General features: G+C 41.5%; 1 protein-coding gene across 1 annotated transcript in view; it reads right to left on the bottom strand.

Annotated features, from left to right (window-relative positions):
• Positions 1-19,357, bottom strand: part of Dnah3 (dynein axonemal heavy chain 3) — a 180,918-nt gene that overhangs the window by 149,377 nt on the left and 12,184 nt on the right. The window contains exons 4-8 of the mRNA XM_090357818.1: positions 19,177-19,249; positions 18,669-18,825; positions 16,681-16,870; positions 12,569-12,764; positions 115-240 (exon numbers count right to left, since the gene is read on the bottom strand). Coding sequence (XP_090213944.1) covers positions 115-240; positions 12,569-12,764; positions 16,681-16,870; positions 18,669-18,825; positions 19,177-19,249 — 742 coding nt within the window. The remainder of the gene's footprint in view (positions 1-114; positions 241-12,568; positions 12,765-16,680; positions 16,871-18,668; positions 18,826-19,176; positions 19,250-19,357) is intronic.

Here is a 19,357-nt window from a genome sequence, read left to right on the forward strand (position 1 = left end):
CAGAGCTTTGCACTTGCTAGGCAGGCACTCTATTCATTGAGCCAGGCCTCCAGCTGAGAGTTCTGTCTTTACCCTGCTTTATCACAGCCTCATAGTCGGTGGTCAGATACTGACCTGTTAAGAAGAACTTGACGTGCATCCAGGCAGTGGCTCTGGATCACATCCCAATATTCATGAGGCTGTAAAGGCAGCTTTCCTTCCAGTATCTCTGATGTTCGAACAAATCTGAGGTCTTTAAATCTGCCAAAAGAAATGAAGAGATTTCCTAAAGTGAAAGACTAATAACAAATCCAATATCATGCCAGATGCCGATGGCTCATGCCCCTGAACAAGACAGATCTGAAGTCTATGTATGTTCAATCCAGACACAACCTTTTTGGCATACATTTTATTTGGGATGGGGGAGTCTTACTCTACAGCTTAGGCTGGACTCAAATACCTTTGCTTTTTTGTGGGGGGCAGGATGAGTTTCTATTAGGGACTTTATGCTTGGTAGGCATCCACTCTACCACTTGAACCACCCTTCCAGCCCAAGGCTTATTTTTTTTTAATCCTCCAACCTCTCTGGGATTATAGGCATGTGTGTGGCCAGACATTGTTTGTTACTTTTACTTTTCACTTACAGTAAGTGAACTCAAAGATGTGTAGTGCATAAATACAAAGGGCAAACTATATTATCAAATATAGCCAGGTACTAGTGACTCATGCCTGTAATGCTAGCTATTCAAAAAGCTAAGATATAAGGAACACCAGCCCAGAGAGAAAAGTCTAAGAGATTCTACTCTCCAATTAATCACCAAAAACCCTGAAGTGGAGCTTTGGCTCAAATGGCAGAGCACTAGCCTTGAGCACAAAAACTCAAGAACATGCTCAGGCCCTGAGTTAAGACCAAGAGCAAACAACTCTCTCTCTCTCGCTCTCACTCTCTCTCTCTCCCTCTCTCCCTCTCTCTCTCTCTCTCTCTCTCTCACACACACACACACACACACACACACACACACACACACACACGAATGAGTTGGGAGGGAAGTCTTTTGTAAAACTACTTAAAGATAATAAAAGTATTTTAAAAATACATGCTTTGGGGCCTATTAGAAAAATGACATTGGACAATAGTAAATTGGGAAGAACAGAAAGTAACAAAGATCTCCAATCACTAACAAGGTCCCTTTACATCTTTTTCCCTTCTCGTAACCCACTATGTTGTCAACCAAGAATGTGACTAATTGCTGCATGGAACAATTTTTTTTGGCCAGTCCTGGGCTTGAACTCAGGGCCTGAGCATGGTCCTTTCTTCAAGGTTAGCACCACTTTCAGCTTTTTCTATGTATGTGGTACCAAGGAATCAAACCCAGGTCTTGGTGCATGCTAGGCAAGCACTCTACCATTAGGCCAAACCCCTGGCCCTGCAAAGAACAATTTTATAAGGAAGCCATTCACATTGCATTCTACGCAGATGGTGTGCTGGGAGTTAAGAAATATGGCCAGCCTGTTTGACAAAAGTGCTTCCTTCGTCTTCATGGATCACTTTTTGTTGTTGCTCGTGGCCCTGCTTTTGTGCAGGTCTTAGAGCTTGAACTCTGGGCCTACCCACTGTCAATCAGGGTTTTGTCTCAGGAGCTCTACCATTTGAACCACAGCTCCACTTCTGACTTTTCGGCAGAGAAAGAGTGTCTGGTTTGTCTATCCCTGGTCTGGATTCTAACCTCAATCCTCAGACCTCAGCCTCCTTAGTAGCCAGGATAACAGGTGTGAGTCATCAATGCCGAGTGAATCACTTTTCTAACCCACACTGATGCTTCTTTGTTGGGACCCAGGGAGCCCATTCCATCTAAAGCCTTCATAAAAGTAGCTTTGATGGAGTCAGAAGATGGTGCTGAGACAATAGGGACCCAGCCTAGCTCGCTCCCACAAAAAGAGAGAATCAAGGAATCCCACGAGCCAACTATCTTAAGAAACCTACAATGACAAATTCAAGAAGCAAGGGAGAAGTAAACAAACCAGAAAGGAAATCCAGATAAAGCTTATAACCACAGGTCTCAAAGAATCTGAAACGCGAGGACCCCTCCGCCACCCCTTGCCACCGGCTCCAAGCCGCCAAAGCCACGGTGGAGGGCACCAGGGCCTAGAAAGCCCCAAACTCCAGCAACTCCAGCAAGGGGCGGAATCCAGATGCAGGAACCCACACAAACCGGGCACAGGCAGCACAGACAGCGGTGGAGACCAGAGAGGAAGTGAACAACCCTCCAACACTGACACCGTGGAGCAGCTCACAGCCAAACCCCGTCAGTAAGCAGTCCAGCGGGTTCCCCAAAACCCATCGGGAAAGCAGAGCTGGTGGCCAGCTACAGAACTTAACCAGACCCCTCCACCCCACCCAAGAAACACTGGCAAGTGCAGGGGGGCAAGGAATTCAGAGTCCTGTCCCTCCCCCAACAGTCCCCTCCCCCAGACCATTGACTGCAGACTGACAGGCGGGCGGGCGCTGAGACCCAGCCCCACCAAAGGGGGCGGAGGTGTCCCTGCTCCCATCCGTCCAACAGCCTCCTCTCCCGGGCCACTGAAACTGGAGACTGAGGGGCACTGAGACCCTGCCTGCCAACAGCGGGTGGAGGTGCACTTGAGTCTGCAAGCCAGCACCTGACTGACCCAAACCTAAATGGGGCACCCGCCTGCTGAGAGCCTCCAGCAAGACAGCACCAAGGGGCCCCACCAAGTCTCAGAAAGACTCTCAGCCAAAGAGGCTGAAACACAGCAGGGAACTGAAGGGCAGAGCAGCAGGGGTGGAGCTTATCCTCTGAGAGCTACAAAGGCGTGGCTCCGCCCCGGAGCCCACGTCCTCAGCTGGGCCCCGCCCCTGGGAACACGGCCACAAACTAGCCACTGTCTAGCTGAAATGTCACGAGAGCTCCCAAACCCCAGGCCCTCGACTGGGCCCCGCCCCTGGGAATAGGGCAGGTGAACTAGCCACCAGGTTCCATGACTGAACCCCCCAAACTGCGGGCCCACAGTGGGGCCACTGGTTGGACTAGCTGAGAGCTAGCTGTGCAGTGGCACACAGCCTCTGAGAACAGGTCGAACACCTGTAAAAGCTGCAAACTCTGGCCACCTACCAACCACAGAGCGAACCTACAACACCAGTCCTTGATACCTCAGAAAGCACAACGACAAATTATGACATATATAAATAATCAAAGTCCCACACAAAGTCCAAAAGGAAACGAGAGTGAAGGGACAAGAGAGATGTCACCATCCCAAGAAATGACACCTGAAGAGACATGAAACATGACTCTATTCAAGGAGATGATTGTGGATATGACTAAAGAGATTAACGCAGAATTACAAAAACAATTCCAGGAACGCAAGCAGGAAATTACCAAGGAGCTCCTCAAATTCAAAAGAGAAATGGAAGAAAAGATTAATACCCTCTCAGCAGACATGATCAGCTCAGTGTCCATAATGCAAACAAAATGGATGTATTAAGCAACAGATTGACTGAGATGGAGAATAGGACATCAGGAATGGAAGATAAAACACAAGAGCTGAAACAGAGAATCATCAGTCCAGATAAATCACTCAGAATTCACCAAAGAGAAATCCAGGACCTGGCAGATGCAGCCAAAAAATCTAATCTTCTTATAATAGGGATCGATAAAGGGGCGGACTTTATCAATAAAGGAATGCAACCCTTCTTCACCAAAATCATAGCAGAGAATTTCCCCAATAATAGCAGAGGGGAAAATACTCACATTATCGAAGGCTTCGGAACTCTAAACAGGCAAGATCCTAGAAGGAACTCATCTAAACACATAGTAAAAATACTAGACCTAAATACTAGGGAGCTGATCTTAAATGCCACAAAAACAAAGAAAGAGCTATACTACAATGGAAAAAAATTAGAATCACAGCAGACCTCTCCACACAAACCCTAAATGCAAGAAAAGCTGGGGAAAATACCATTCATGCCCTGGAGACCAACAACTGCCAACCCAGACTGGTATATCCAGTGAAACTAGCATTTACATTTGAGGGTGAAACAAGAATATTTCATTCCAAAGAGAAGCTATATGAATATATGCACACTAAAGCAGCATTACAAAAAAAATATTAAATAATCAGGAACCCATTGCAGAACATCAAGAACCCCCATCAAGAAGCAATCACCTATAAATCACTAAACACAAAAGGGGAAAAGAGAAAAATAAAGAAACTCAGAAGTAAAAATAAATAATTACAAAGGACACTAAACACTTCTCCATAATTTCCCTAAATGTGAACAGGCTGAACAATCCAACCAAAAGACATAGAAGAGCAGACTGGATTAAGAAACAAGACCCACCCATATGTTGCCTCCAAGAGACTCACCTCACTACCTAAGTTAGAAACAAGCTCCAAGTGAAAGGATGGAAAGAATTTTCCACTCCAACACACCAGGCAAAAAAGCAGGAGTAGCAATCTTAATATCTGACAAAATTAACTTCTCAGTAAAATCAGTGCATAAAGATAAAGACGGCCACTACATATTAGTAAAGGGTACAATCCATACCCACAATATTACAGTTATAAACATTTACTCCCCCAACACAGGAGCACCAAATTCATCAAGCAAACTCTCTTAGAATTACAGAACAAGATAGACTCAAACACAGTCATAGTGGGAGACTTCAATAGCCACTCTAACCAAATGACAGGTCAACTCAACAAAAGATAAGCAAAGACACCATCAACTTAAACCCACAGCCCAGCTGGGCTTAACAGATATACTCAGTCTTCCAACCAATGGTGAAACTTTTTTTGTTTGTTTGTTTTTTTCCATATATTTTTATTGTAATTAAAAGAAGGGTTACATTATATTTGCCACATAGGAGGTGCATTAATTCACATACATTGATACCCTTTCTCATGTCTTGGTCCCCATTTCCCTCCCCCCACTCCCACCCTGCCGGGGCCAACCGGCAGCAAACCAGGGTTCGCAGATTGGGGTTCCTGAAATAGGGGGCAAGGACTAGGAAGAAATAGAAGAGAGACAGACACACCGGGTCCGGGATGTCCGCAGTCCAGGTAAAGACTGCCGCGTTTATTTTTCACTCCCCCTTCTTCCCTCCTCCAGACCCAGGGAACCTCCAGGTGTTACATTCATATGGTAATTCTCAGGTCATTTACATAGAATAGGGCCAGAAAACAATAAGACAATAAAGCCATCCTCTGATGCAAGTCAAGGTACAGTTTGATTCCACTCTGGCTCCCAACACCACCCCTCATCTTGTTTTCCCCTGTTCCCTATCCGATTTCAAATAACCAAATACAAATATATCCAATATATCAGATAACAAAGTGAGATACTGTAATAATATGAGATAACCAAGGGACAGCAAAAGAGATGAGAGATAACGTAGTACATTAAAGACAACAATCACTCATTATATGGCTTTTGTTTCTATATCCTGGAAGTCCTTTCATTTAGCATCCTACTATATGGCCTTATGTATCTAGATTTTGTTCTATTGTGAATCTCTGCTAGAAGAGCCCAAGGTTTCTACTGGTTATGACAAATGAAGGAAACCATTGAGCCTATGTTCCTTTGAGTCTGGCTTACTTCACTTAATATGATTTTTTTCTAAGTCTTTCCAATTCCTTACAAATGGGGCAATGTCATTCTTTCTGACAGCAGCATAGAATTCCATTGTGTATAAATACCACATCTAGTTGATCCACTCATCAACTGAGGGACATCTGGGTTGGTTCCATATCTTTGCTATGGTAAATAGTGCTGCAATGAACATCGTTGGGGTAGTGGATTTAGTATGTCCTTGTTTCTGGATGACTGGGTAAATACCAAGTAGTGGAATTGCTGGGTCATACAAGAGCTCTATGTTTAGTCTTTTGAGGAACTGCCATACTGCTTTCCATAGTGGTTGAACGAGTTTGCACTCCCACCAACAGTGTAGTAGTGATCCCTCCTGGCCACATCCCCTTCAGCATCTGTTGTTATTAGTTTTCTTGATCATGGCCATTCTAACTGGAGTGAGGTGGAATCTCACTCTCTTTTATGACCAGAGATGTTGAGCATTTCTTCATGTGTCTATAGGCCATTTTTGTTTCTTCTTCAGAGAAGACTCTCTTTAAGTCTTTGCCCCATCTTTTAATGGGATGCCAACGACGAAACTTTTTACATTTTTCTCAGCAGCACATGGAACACACTCCAAAATAGATCATATAATAGTTCATACAGAAAACTTAAGCAGATACAAGAAGACTGGTATAATCCCATTCATTCTATCAGACCGCAGTGGAGTCAGACTAGTTCTGAACAATGCAGTAAAAATCAAAAAACATTCAAACACTCGGAAGCTGAACAACACACTTCTGAATAACTCCTGGGTTACAGAACAGATCAAAGAAGAAATTCAAAACTTTCTTGAATGTAAGACAATCAAAAGACATCACAAAGGAACTTATAGGACACAGCAAAGGCAGTTCTAAGGAGCAAATTTATTGCACTAGGAATGCATATTAAAAAGACAGAAGAAGAGCATGTAAATAAGAAATTGAAGCACCTAGAGGACCAAGAAAAAGTTATTTCTGGAACAAGTAGAAGGACAGAAATAACAAAAATAAAATCAGAAATATCAGAGATTGAAATAAGATTCACTATAAACAAAATAAATCAAAAAGTTGGTTCTTTGAAAGAGTGAACAAAATTGACAGACCCCTGGAAAGATTAATCAAAAAAAGGAGAGGGGAAACTCAAATAAACAAGATTAGAGACCCCACAGGAGCAATCATGACTGATATCCAAGAAATTCAGTCAATTATGAATAAATACTACTAGGGCCTATATTCAAAGAAACAAGAAAATCTAGTAGAAATGGATGACTTCTTAAATAAATATAGGCTACCCGCATTGAAAAATGACGAGGCAAACAAATTGATCAAGCCAATTTCATACAATGAAATTGCAGAAGCAATCAGGGAAATGCCAACCAAAAACAGCCCAGGTCCAGATGGTGTCACTGTGGAATTCTACAAGACGTTTAAAGATGAAGTAATACCTATACTCTTGAAACTCTTCTGAGAAATAGAAGCAGAAGAAGGAGCAATACCAAACTCATTTTATGAAGCTAATATTACACTCATCCCCAAACCAGGGAAAGACCCAACAAAAAAAAAGAAAACTACAGACCTATCTCTCTAATGAACACAGATGCAAAACTCCTCAATAAAATACTAGCCAACAGAATCCAGAAACAAATTTAAAAAATTATACACTACGATCAAGTAGGCTTCATCCCACAAATGCAAGGCTGGCTTAACATTCACAAATCAATAAATGTAATGAATCATATCAATAGAGCTAAGGATAAGAATCATATTATAATTTCTCTGCACACGGAGAAGGCATTTGTCAAAATACAACATGCATTTATGCTGAAAGCACTAGAAAAAAATAGGAATAAGAGGTACATTCCTGGGGCTGGGAGTTTGGCCTAGTGGTTAAAGTGCTTGCCTAGCATGCGTGAAGACCCGGGTTCGATTCCTCGGTACCACATACATAGAAAAAAGTCGGAAGTGGTGCAGAGGCTCAAGTGGTAGAGCTCTAGCCTTGAGAAAGTCCAAGGACAGTGCTCAGGCCCTGAGCTCAAGCCCAGGACTGGCAAAAAAAAAAAGAGGTACATTCCTTAAAATAATTAAAGCCATGCATGACAAGCCTACAGCCAGTATTATATTAAATGGTGAAAGACTGGAACCATTTACCTTAAAATCAGGAACTAGACAGGGATGCCCACTCTCTCCATTTCTCTTCAATATAGTGCTGGGACACTTAGCCAGAGCAATAAGGCAAGAAAAGGACATCAAAGGGATCCACATAGGGAAAGAAGAAATTAAACTATCCCTATTCTCAGATGACATGATCCTCTACTTGAGTGACCCAACAAACTCCACTCCCAAACTACTAGAATTAATAAACTACTTTAGCAAAGTGGCAGGATACAAAATTAACCTTCAGAAGTCAGTAGCCTTCTTGTACATCAACAATACACAAACAGAAGGCCAAATCAAGAAAATGATCCCATTCGCAATAGCCCCCAAAAGAATAAAATACTTAGGCATTAACTTAACCAAAGATGTAAAGGAATTATTTAATGAAAACCGTAAAAGCCTAACAAAAGAAATTAAAGAGGACACTAGGAAATGGAAATACATGCCATGCTCATGGGTAGGGAGAACCAATATTGTGAAAATGGCCATACTGCCAAAATTGATGTTCAAATTCAATGCAATCCCCATCAAAATCCCAAAGACATTCTTTACTGAAATAGAAGATACAATCCAAAGGTTCATATGGAATAAGAAAAGACCTAGAATAGCCAAAACAATTCTAGGCAAAAAGAGCAATGCAAGTGGTATTACAATACCAGATTTCAAACTCTACTATAGAGCCCTAGTAACAAAAACAGCATGGTATTGACACAAAAATAGACCAGAAGATCAATGGAACAGAAGATCCAGAAACAGAACCACATACCTAGAGTCAAATTATATTTGACAAAAATATACAGTGAAACAAACACAGTCTATTCAATTATAGGTGCTGGAAAAACTGGGCAGCCACATGCAGAAAACTAAAAATTGACCCTAGCCTTTCGCCAGGCACAAGCATTAACTTGTGGATCAAAGACCAGAAACCGTGAAACTGCTACACGATAGATTTGGAAAGACACTCAAACTCATAGGCACAGGCAAAAGATTCCTGAAGAGAATCCCAGGGTCAAAACAGATTGGAGAGAGACTCGATAAATGGGACTACTTAAAAATAAAAAGTTTCTGCATAGCCACAAAAGTAGAGAAACAGCCAACCAACTGGGAAAATATATTTGCTAATAATTCATCTGACAAATGCTTCATATCCAGTATCTACAGGGAATTCAAGAAACTAAGCCCAGGGCCGGGAGTTTGGCCTAGTGGTAGAGTGCTTGCCTAGCATGCATGAAGACCCAAGTCTTCGTTCAATTCCTTGGTACCACATACATAGAAAAAAGCCGGAAGTGGTGCTGAGGCTCAAGTGGTAGAGCTCTAGCCTTGAGAAAGTCCAAGGACAGGGCTCATGCCCTGAGCTTAAGCCCAGGACTGGCAAAAAAAAAAAAAGAAAGAAAGAAAGAAACTAAGCCCCCCCCCCCAAACCCAACAAACCATTCACTAAATGGGCAAGGGAACTAAAGAGAGACTTATCAGAAGAAGAGATTAAAATGGCAGAAAAGCATATGAGAAAATGTTCATCATCCATAGTCATAAAGGCAATGCAAATAAAAGCAACCCTAAGATACCACCTTACCCCAACAAGAATGGCCAAGATTTTGAACTCAGACAATGACAAATGCTGGCGGGGTTGTGGAGAAAAAGGAACCCTACTACATTGCTGGTAGGAGTGTAAACTAGTTCAGCCACTCTAGAAAGCAGTGTAGAGGTTTCTTAAAGAACTGAAAATTGACCTTTCCTATGATCCTGCCATACCACTCCTGGGTATCTTTCCTGAACATCATAACCCAAGATATGATAAGGACACCTGCTCAGCTATGTTTATCTCTGCACTATTAACAGTAACCAGGCAACAGAAACAATCCAGATCTGCCCTACTGCAGATGAATGAATACAGAAAATGTGGTGTATATATACAATGGAATTCTACATAGCCAACAGACATGATAAAATAATGGCATTGCAGGGAAGTAGATGAATCTAGAGTGAATCATGTTGAGAGAGACAAGTCAGGACCAAAGGAAAAAAAGGCACATGGTATCCTTAATGTGTGGCTATTAAATCCAAAGAATACAAGAGCAAGGACTCAATAGTTGCATACCCAATGCTATAGACATAGTACTGGAAATATAAACACAACTATATAGACATAAAAACTTATGACTCTATAGACATGTTTTATTATATAGATTATTATGTATCTATGAAACACAAACGGTCAACCTAATTTTGATTATGTTCTAAAATCTAAGTGCCAGTGACTGTATATAGAGATTCCCTTCTTGAATACTTGTTTGTTAAACACGTCATTTAAAATATGATGTAAAAATCAATGTTAATTCTTTAATAAAAAAATTGCACACACACACACACACACACACACACACAAAGTAGCTTTGATAATGGAGCCAGGAGTGTGTTCTAGTGATAGAGCCTACCTAGCATTCATGAAGCCCTGGGTTTGATTCCTTGGTACCACATACACAGAGAAAGCCAAAATGGTGCTGTGGCTCAAGTGGTAGAGTGTTAGCCTTGAGAAACTCAAGGCCAACGCTCAGTCCCTGAGTTCAAGCCTCAGGACTGGTTAAAAATTTAAAGGACCTTTAATGAAGTGCCCTGAAATTTCTGTAATAAGCTCAGGTAGAACTTTCAATGTTATCAACAACAGCACTCAACAATAATAAACTCTCCTAGGAAGGTATTCAATGAATTCAAATGAATGGATCCTCTGCTTTCCAATGATACTCTTACTTTCACCTCTTTTTCCCACATCCATGAATGTCCTGCTATATTCCCCAAGGCCTCTTTTAGCTTACAGTATTTATATTTATATTTATTTACTTATTTATTGCGCTTGAACTCAGGGCCTGGGCATTGTCCCTGAGCTCTTGCTCAAGGCTAGCACTGTACCTCTTTGAGCCACAGCGCCACTTCTAGTTTTCTAGTCTCACAGACTAGAAGAGTCTCATGGACCTTACTGCCTGGGCTGGCTTTGAACTGTGATTCTCTCATCTCAACCTCCTGAGTAGCTAGGATTACAGCCATGGCTCATGCCTGTAATCCTAGCTACTCAGAAGGCTGAGATCTGAGGATCAGTTCAAAGCCAGCCAGGGCACTAGTCTGAAAGATTCTTATCTCCAATTAACCACTAGAAAACTGGAGGTGGTATTGTGCCTCCAGGGATAAGTAGGGTGGTAGCCTTGAGCTGAAGAGCTCAGGGACCCCGCCCAGGCCCAGAGTTCAAGCCCCACAACTGATCACCCCCCTAAAAAATAAATAAAAAATAAAACATCTATCCCACTCAGTGATGAGTTGTTCATTTAAATCATCCCTGTCTAGCACTTCTCAATCTACATCTATGTCAGATTTCTCAGCTTGTCCAGTTCATGCTTTTCATTCTCATTAGAAATTAGATTTCTAGGGGCTGGAAATGTGGCTTAGCAGTAAGAGTGCTTGCTTAGCATGAACAAAGCCTTGGGTTTGATTCCTCAGTACCACATAAACAGAAAAAGCCAGAAGTAGCACTATGGCTCAAATGATAGAGAGCTGCCCTTGAGCAAAAAGAAGCTGAAGGACAGTGCCCTGGCCCTGAGTTCAAGTCCCTGGTAAAAAAAAAGTTAGATTTCTACTATATTGAAAATGGAGTATACACCTTGTGTGTGTGAAAGGGAGGCAAAAACAGAGAGAGCCAGGAAAAGGATGACATTGTCCAAAAAGAAGTATACAGACATGTAATTATAATTCCTCTGTATAATTCCTTTATAACAACAATTAAAAATTTAAGCCAGTACGGTGGTTCATGCCTGTAATCATAGCTACTCAGGAGGCTGAGATCTGAAGATCAAGGTTCAAAGCCATCCCAGGCACAAAAGGACCTGAGACTCTTATCTCTAACCTCTAGAAAATGAGAAATGGGGATTGGCTAAAGGGCAGAGTGGTAGCCTTGAGCTAGAGAGCTCTGGGACAACGCCCAAGTCTAGTTTAAGCTCCATGACCCAACCAAAAGAAAAAAAAAAGTCTCACCCACTTTCCTGCCTCAGATCCTCAGAGCTGTCTTTTGAGTAGCTAAGATTACAGGCATGAGCTACTGGCACCAACTCTTGTTGATGTTTCTCTGAAGCCTAACAACCTTCTCACATTGGCTAGATGAGGTTTTCCACTTGTTTTTCCTTAAATTCTCAGTTTAGTTCCCCAAGCTCCCTATCCTCCATCAATCACTAAGATCTTGTAGTTTTTGTTTCCTTATAAGTTTTTAAAATTAAATCATGCCACATAAGAAAATTGCACTGTATCATTTCCTTAATGAGTCTCTCTCACTGTTGATATTGTGGGTTAAGTCAAACTTTTCCAAATGACTCTCATATTTTGGATACCTCTTGTCTTCCTTCTAATTCCTTTTTAATAGAATCTGTAGGTTCAAGGGCCGGGAGTGGGGCCTAGTGGTAGAGTGCTCACCTAACATGCATGAAGCCCTGAGTTCAATTCTTCAGTACCACATACACAGAAAGAGCTGGAAGTAGCACTATGACTCAAGTGGGTATAGCACTAACTTTGAGCAAAATGTGTCCAAGGACAGTGCCCAGGTCCTGAGTTCAATCCCCAGGACAGGCAAAAAAAAAAAAAAAGGAAATCTGTAAGTTCACTCATTTGCCATGTTTTCTATTTGATCAAGTTCATATAGTTTATAGTTCTGTCTAGTTGGGGTCTAGGATATTTGTTCTTCCCATTTTGATGCAAAGTCAGGTTCCACCTAAGAAGCTTGCTTACACGTGCATAGAAATAATTCAAGAAAGGGAAAGGCCCTTCTTACTGTGAAAACCACAGATCTTTCAGCTGAAGCATCATGGGGTTCACAGTGTGCAGATGCTCCAAATTCCACTTCTTGGCATTCTGGTAGATAGTGTGCCAGGGCACAGGGGCCCGGATCACTCTGAGAGGAAACATGCGAGGGATGCTGTCAATGAAGAGTCTTTTCTTCTCCACTGGGTCCATGAGGACATAATCAACTAGGATCAAGAGGAGAGACACCTGGACATTAGTCAAAGGCCTTAAACGATGTACTAATATATGTTGAAAGCCCATCAATCCTCAATTGATTTTGATTTTGATTTTTTTTGTCAGTCATGGGGCTTGGACTCTGGGCCTGCGTGCTGATCTCTTCAGCTCAAGGCTACCAGGCATGAGCCACCATAGCTGGCTCCTCAGTTGAGTTCTCTCAACAAGATAGATATAAAATTATGCTAAAGCAGCTAGATGCTAGTGATTCATACCTGTAATCCTAGCTACTTGGGAAGCTGAGATCTAAATATTATAGTTCAAAGCCAACCCAGGCAGGAAAGCTGGAGAGATTCTTATCTCCAATGAAGGATCAGAAAACTCAAAGAGCCTCCAGGATATTGAAACAAAAGCCATATAATGAATGATTGTTGTCCTTAATGTACTATGTTGTCTCTCATCTCCTTTGCTGTCCCTTGGTTATCTCATATTGTTATAGTATCTCACTTTGTTATCTAATATATTGAATTTATTTGTATTTGGATATTTGAAATTTGATAGGGAAGGGGGGAAAACCAAGACGGGTAGGGAGTGTGGGGGGGGGAGGGAAATGGGTACCAAGACATGTGAAAGGGTATCAATGTATGTGAATTAATGCACCTTCTATCTGGCAAATATCATGTAACCCTTTTACTAATTACAATAAAAAAAGAAAAGAAAAGAAAACTCAAAGAGGAGATGTGGATGAAAGCAGTTGAATACTAGCCTGGAGCAAAATTGCTCAGAGAGTGTGCCCAGACCCTGAGTTCAAGTCCCATTACCAACCCTCAAAAAAGTTATGTTGAGTGAAGTCGGGCCCAAGAGAAACAAAGGATCTGTGTTTTCTTTTATATGGGGAAGTTAGAGCTAATTTTTGTAAACATCCATATATAAACATATACAGGATCATATGCACACACAGACACAGAAACATACTAACTGTAGAATATGCTATACGTTAGTATACAGTATACTAAAGTATATGCAGGGGAGAATTTCAGTGGTGTAACTCCTTTGAAGAACTTACAGTTTAACAAAATGAATACCAGAAACCTGGTATCTGAGGTATGGCAGGGATGAAGTCAAGGGGAAAAAGACAGACTAATAAAGAGAGGAAGAATGAAAGAATGAGTCATAAGATTCAGTGTACATATGGGAAAACAAAACTAAGAAAATTGAAGGGACAGATGGGTTTGGGAGAAATGGGGAGAATGACAAACAAGATACATTGCTCTAATAAACTGACATGTTGTAAAGTTCATTTCCATAATCTTGTCTTGTGGCTATTGCTGTTACATTGGCTCACCCTTTGTACTTTTTCTCATCTTCTTGTGTTTCCCTTCCCTAATTTGAATGAACAAATGTATATACAAAACACCGAGTACCAAAATCAGATACAGTAACAACAGGGATAAACCATAAGGGGGAAAAAAGAGAAAAGAAATAACTTCACACTTGGGAGGGGCAGAGGGGAGAGAAAGTGGGAGAAAAACATGTGAAAGTGTACTTCAAGAAGTAATGTACTCACTACCCCATGAATATAACTGTAACCCCTCTATATATCATCCTGACATAAAATTAAAAAAAAATAACACATTGAATTGAAACACCTTCTTACAACTACTCAGGTAAAATAAATTCAACATGAAAATGTATCCATTTTTAAAGAAATATCAAAGCAATGGCTACAACAGTAAATTATCTATGGAAATTTATACAACAAAGGTTTTACATGCTAAGGAAAGAGACAGGTAAAGGCTTTACTTAAGGCTGTCATAATGACAAGGAGCTCATTAACCAGAAAGACAGGAAAAGCATATAAAGAGGTGAAGTGCTATCACTTCTGGATGGTCTGTTTAAGCAGCTAAAAAATGTGCTGACAGAAATGCCAGGTCCAAGTGTTGAAGTTATAAGGGATATAACTGGACAAGCAAGTTGGAGCTGTGAGTGAAGGACCCTACATTTTTATTCTTAGCAGCTGTGATCTGTGGTATTAGACAAGGAGGGTCATTTTGAAAGTAAGGCAATGAAAATTACTAGACCCCTTAGTAAAAATAGAATAGCAAGGTAGCATAGCAAACCAATCAGATCAGCCGGCACCAGTGGCTCACGCCTGTCATCCTAGCTACTCAGGAGGCTGAGATCTGAGGATCACAGTTCAAAGCCACCCCAGGCACAAAATTCAGAGAGACTCTTATCTCCAATTAACCCTAGAAAATTGGAAGTGACTCAAGTGGTAGAATGCTAGCCTTGAGCTGTAGAGCTCAGGGACAGAGCCCAGGCCCAGAGTTTAAGCCTCACAACTGACAAAACAAAACAATCAGAGAAATCCTTCCCCCTTCAATGCATTTCTCCTATGGCTCACTTAACACTAAATATTTTCCAATGAATGGCATTATACACAAGATTCTGAGCTAAGAACGTAGAGGAAAGACCAATAATACAAACAACCCCCCCCCACCACCACCACTATCCAAGAGCTAATGATCCAAGAAGCCAATCCCATGTGAAATAAAATGGCAATCGTAAGTAAGTAAGGCAAGAATTGCAGAAGATGGAAGGAGCCCTGAGGGATAAAGAGGGAAAAACAAAAGTGAGTTAGGTCTTGAGCTAGACTTTGAAATTTGCATAAGGTCTTGTTGCTTCTGAGTTTTGTCACATTTAGGCCACCAGCAAGCTTGTCATAAATGCAGAATCTCAACACAGTTGCTAATGGCTCACATCTGTAATCCTAACTATTCAGAAAGGATCATAGTTCAAGGTCAGTCCAGACGGAAAAAGAAAATCTATAAAACTCCATCTCCATAAATGAATTAAAGCCCCTTTGAACAACTACTTAAGGACAATAATACTAATAATAAATATAAGAAATAAAACCTTAAAAAATAACCAGCTAAATGCCAGGCTGGATGTATGGTTCCAGTATAGAGCTCAGCAAAAGTGAAGCCCTGCATTCAATCTTGAATAGTAGCAAAATAAAATAAATACTGCAGCACCTCAGGCTCCAGGCTCAGTTTTAGGTCTGCTAAATCAGAATCTTTTTTTTTTAAAGCAAGATTCCTAGGTTGTGAGGTTTTCCCATACCGAAGTGTGGAAAGTGCTGATGTATACACTATCGATGAGCAGAGGTTAGCAGGCATTTTGCACTGAAGATTCAATGATATTTTTAAGCATATTCAGTGTAATGAGAGTGGTAATTGATAATGTGAGCATAATGGATTGAAAGATGGATAGATTAGTAAAGCACAGTTTCAGGTGTTTGTACAGATATTTGGCACATGGAATGGCTACTGAGAGAAGAAAGATCAACTTTTAATGTAGAATCATCCAATATGGTAAAGGTCCCTTTGGAAAAAAAATAGTAGAAGAGGGGCTGGGAGGTTAGCCCAGCGGTAGAGTGCTTGCCTAGCATGCACAAAGACCCGGGTTTGATTCCTTGGTACCACATATATAGAAAAAAAGCTGGAAGTGGTGCTGAGGCTCAAGTGGTAGAGCTCTAGCCCTGAGAAAGTCCAAGGACAGTGCTCAGGCCCTGAGCTTAAGCCCAGGACTGGCCAAAAAAAAAAGTGGGAAAAAAAGTAGTAGAAGAAGGCCAGCCCATCAATGCAGGTAAGTCTATCTCATTCTGTTTCCTGGCAACCAGGTGGATAGCTGTATTGGAGGTAAGAGTTCCATGGACTTTCTTGCCAGGCCTGGCTTCAAACTGCAGTCCTCAGATCTCAGCCTCCTGAGTAGCTGGGATTACAGGTGTGAGCCACTGGCACCAAGCTAATCTTTCTTCTTTTAAGTTGATTTGCTTGGGTATTTTGTCATAGCCATGGAACAGCTGACAGAGACAAAAGACAGTCCCCACCTTAGAATCCCCAACCTCATGAAACCTAGGCTTACCAATGCTTTTCATGAGGCTACAGTAATAGTCATTTTCCTTCTCCTCTGTCAGGGCCAGCATCAGGGGCTCCAGGGTAGGATTTGTCAGCAGCGTGTTAGAAATCAGCCTTGAAACCCGAACCATTACATCCTCTTCCGCTGGAGCAATCATGTCTTTCCGGATGCCATTGGTCAAATAGTAATAGTATCTCTTTCATAAACAAACCACAGGCAAGAACAAAGGTTATGATTGGCTAACTGTGCTCAACTGTCTCACCTACCACTTGCCAAGGAACCCTGTTCATGCCCTCCATTTACTATCACATTACTTTCTGGGCCTGTCACTTCACACACTTTGCAACAAGATCTCTGACTATTGAGGCACTGCCATACTGCTTTCCATAGTGGTTGAATGAGTTTGCACTCCCACCAACAGTGTAGTAGGGATCCCTCCTGGCCACATCCCCTCCAGCATCTGTTGTTATTCGTTTTCCTGATCCTGGCCATTCTAACTGGAGTGAGGTGGAATCTTAGAGTTGTTTTGATTTGCATTTCTTTTATGACCAGAGATGTTGAGCATTTCTTCATGTGTCTATAGGCCATTTTTGTTTCTTCTTCAGAGAAGACTCTCTTTAAGTCTTTGGCCCGTCTTTAGAGCTCCCCTATGACCCAGCAATTTCACTACTTGGCATTTACCCAATCATCCAGAAACAAAGGCATACTAAATCCACCAGCACAACAAGGTTCATTGCAGCACTATTTACCATAGCAAAAATATGGAACCAACCTAGATGTCCCTCAGTTGATGAGTGGATCAACAAGATGTGGTATTTGTACACAGTGGAATTCTATGCTGCTGTCAGAAAGAATGACATTGCCCCATTTGTTAGGAAATGGAAAGACTTAGAAAAAATCATATTAAGTGAAGTAAGCCAGACTCAAAGGAACTCAGGCTCAATGGTTTCCCACACTTGTCAGAATCAGTAGAAACCTTGGGCTCTCCTAGCAGAGATTTGCAATAGAGCAAAACCTTGATACACGCTAAATGAAAGGATCTCTAGGATATAGAAACATAAGCCATATAATGAATGACTGTTGTTCTTAAAATACTATGTTATCTCTCATCTCTTTTGCTGTCCCTTGGTTATCTCATATTGTTACAGTATCTCACTTTGTTACCTGATATATCAGATATATTTGTATTTGGTTATTTGAAATTGGATAGGGAACTGGGGAAAACAAGATGATGGGTAGGGGTGGGGGGAGGGAAATGGGGACCAAGACATGTGAAAGGGTATCAATGTATGGGAATTAATGCACCATCTATCTGGCAAATATCATGTAACCCTTCTATTAATTACAATAAAAAATATATGAAAAAAAAGATCTCTGACTAAATTTTCTGTCTGTCTTTCCCTCCCCCCCCCACCTATATCTTTCTTTCTGCCTTTTGGTCTCTCACACCTTCATTCATGGTCTATCATGAGTCTTGACTTCCATATTCTCAGGACCTTCCCAAAATAACTCTTGCTATTCTCCTTTTACATCATTCAGATGCCAAAAGTAAGAAATTGAAGGAAAGTGGGTAACAAGGATGTATTTCCAAGACAGGCAAGGTAGTTCAGGCCTGTCCTCCTAGCTACTCAGCAGGTTGAGATCTGAGGATCACGATTCAAAGCCAGTCCAGACACTAAAGTCCAGGAGACTCTTATCTCCAATCAATCGCTAGAAAACCGGAAGTGGTGCTGTGGCTCAAGGGGTAGGGTGGTAGCCTTGAGCTGAAGAGCTCAGGGACAATGCCCAGACCCCCCCACAGAGATCAAGCCCCACAACCAACAAAAATAAAATAAAATAAAGTAAAATAAGAGAATGTATTTCCACCAGGAGAGAGCAAGGTAAGGGATGACCTTGTCCAAAAAGAAATGTACTTTTTACCTGACTTATGTAACTGTAACCTCTCTGCGCAACACCTTTATAATAACAATTAAAAACAAATTTAAAGAACATACCTCCAAGTCTAATTCCGATGGGATTTTTTCTATAGCTTCTATTTCCTTCTCCTTCTGTATCATCACATCCATCTGCTCTTCAGGACTCATTGGTCTACTTCCCGGTAAGGTTGGAGACATGTCCAGGTCAGATTTCATGGCTGAAATGGCTGACATGCTGCAGACCAGGTAGGTGTTGCAAAGCAGACATGATTCCCCCCTGGGGCCTCCCCACCAGTCCTGTAGTATCAGACCTACATTCTTCAATTTGATGAGTGATTTCCCTCTCCTCTAATGGTAACGATTGTGAGTTTCAAGGAGAACCTTGGTTTTGCTCAGTTAATCTATTTTACTTTAGAGCATAAATTGGGTTAAGGCAGTTGCTGAAGGGAGGGGACATCAGGGGAGAGGGACCATGAGTTCCCTATATCAGAATGCTTGGAAGTGAAGAAGGGAGCTTTAATGGAGCCAGAGCTGCCTTTGATGCAACTGAGTGCCCTGCATTTTCTGCTACCCACACTGACATTACCAGCTGGGATCTTGTTTGTCTTTGGAAGAGAACTTCATCTTCTTCTTGCTGGGCTCAACTGCACTTTTTGATGCTTAAAGAGTGGAAAAGAAAAGAAATCAGTGGCAGGCAATTCCGTGTGGTCAGTAGTGTCTGTAGTGGGCTCTGGTCTCCCCTGTGTCACTAATTATCTGTGTGACTT

Source organism: Megascapheus bottae, chromosome 25 (genome assembly GCF_031878675.1).
Source record: "Megascapheus bottae isolate mThoBot1 chromosome 25, mThoBot2.hap1, whole genome shotgun sequence".
NCBI lineage: Eukaryota > Metazoa > Chordata > Mammalia > Rodentia > Geomyidae > Megascapheus > Megascapheus bottae.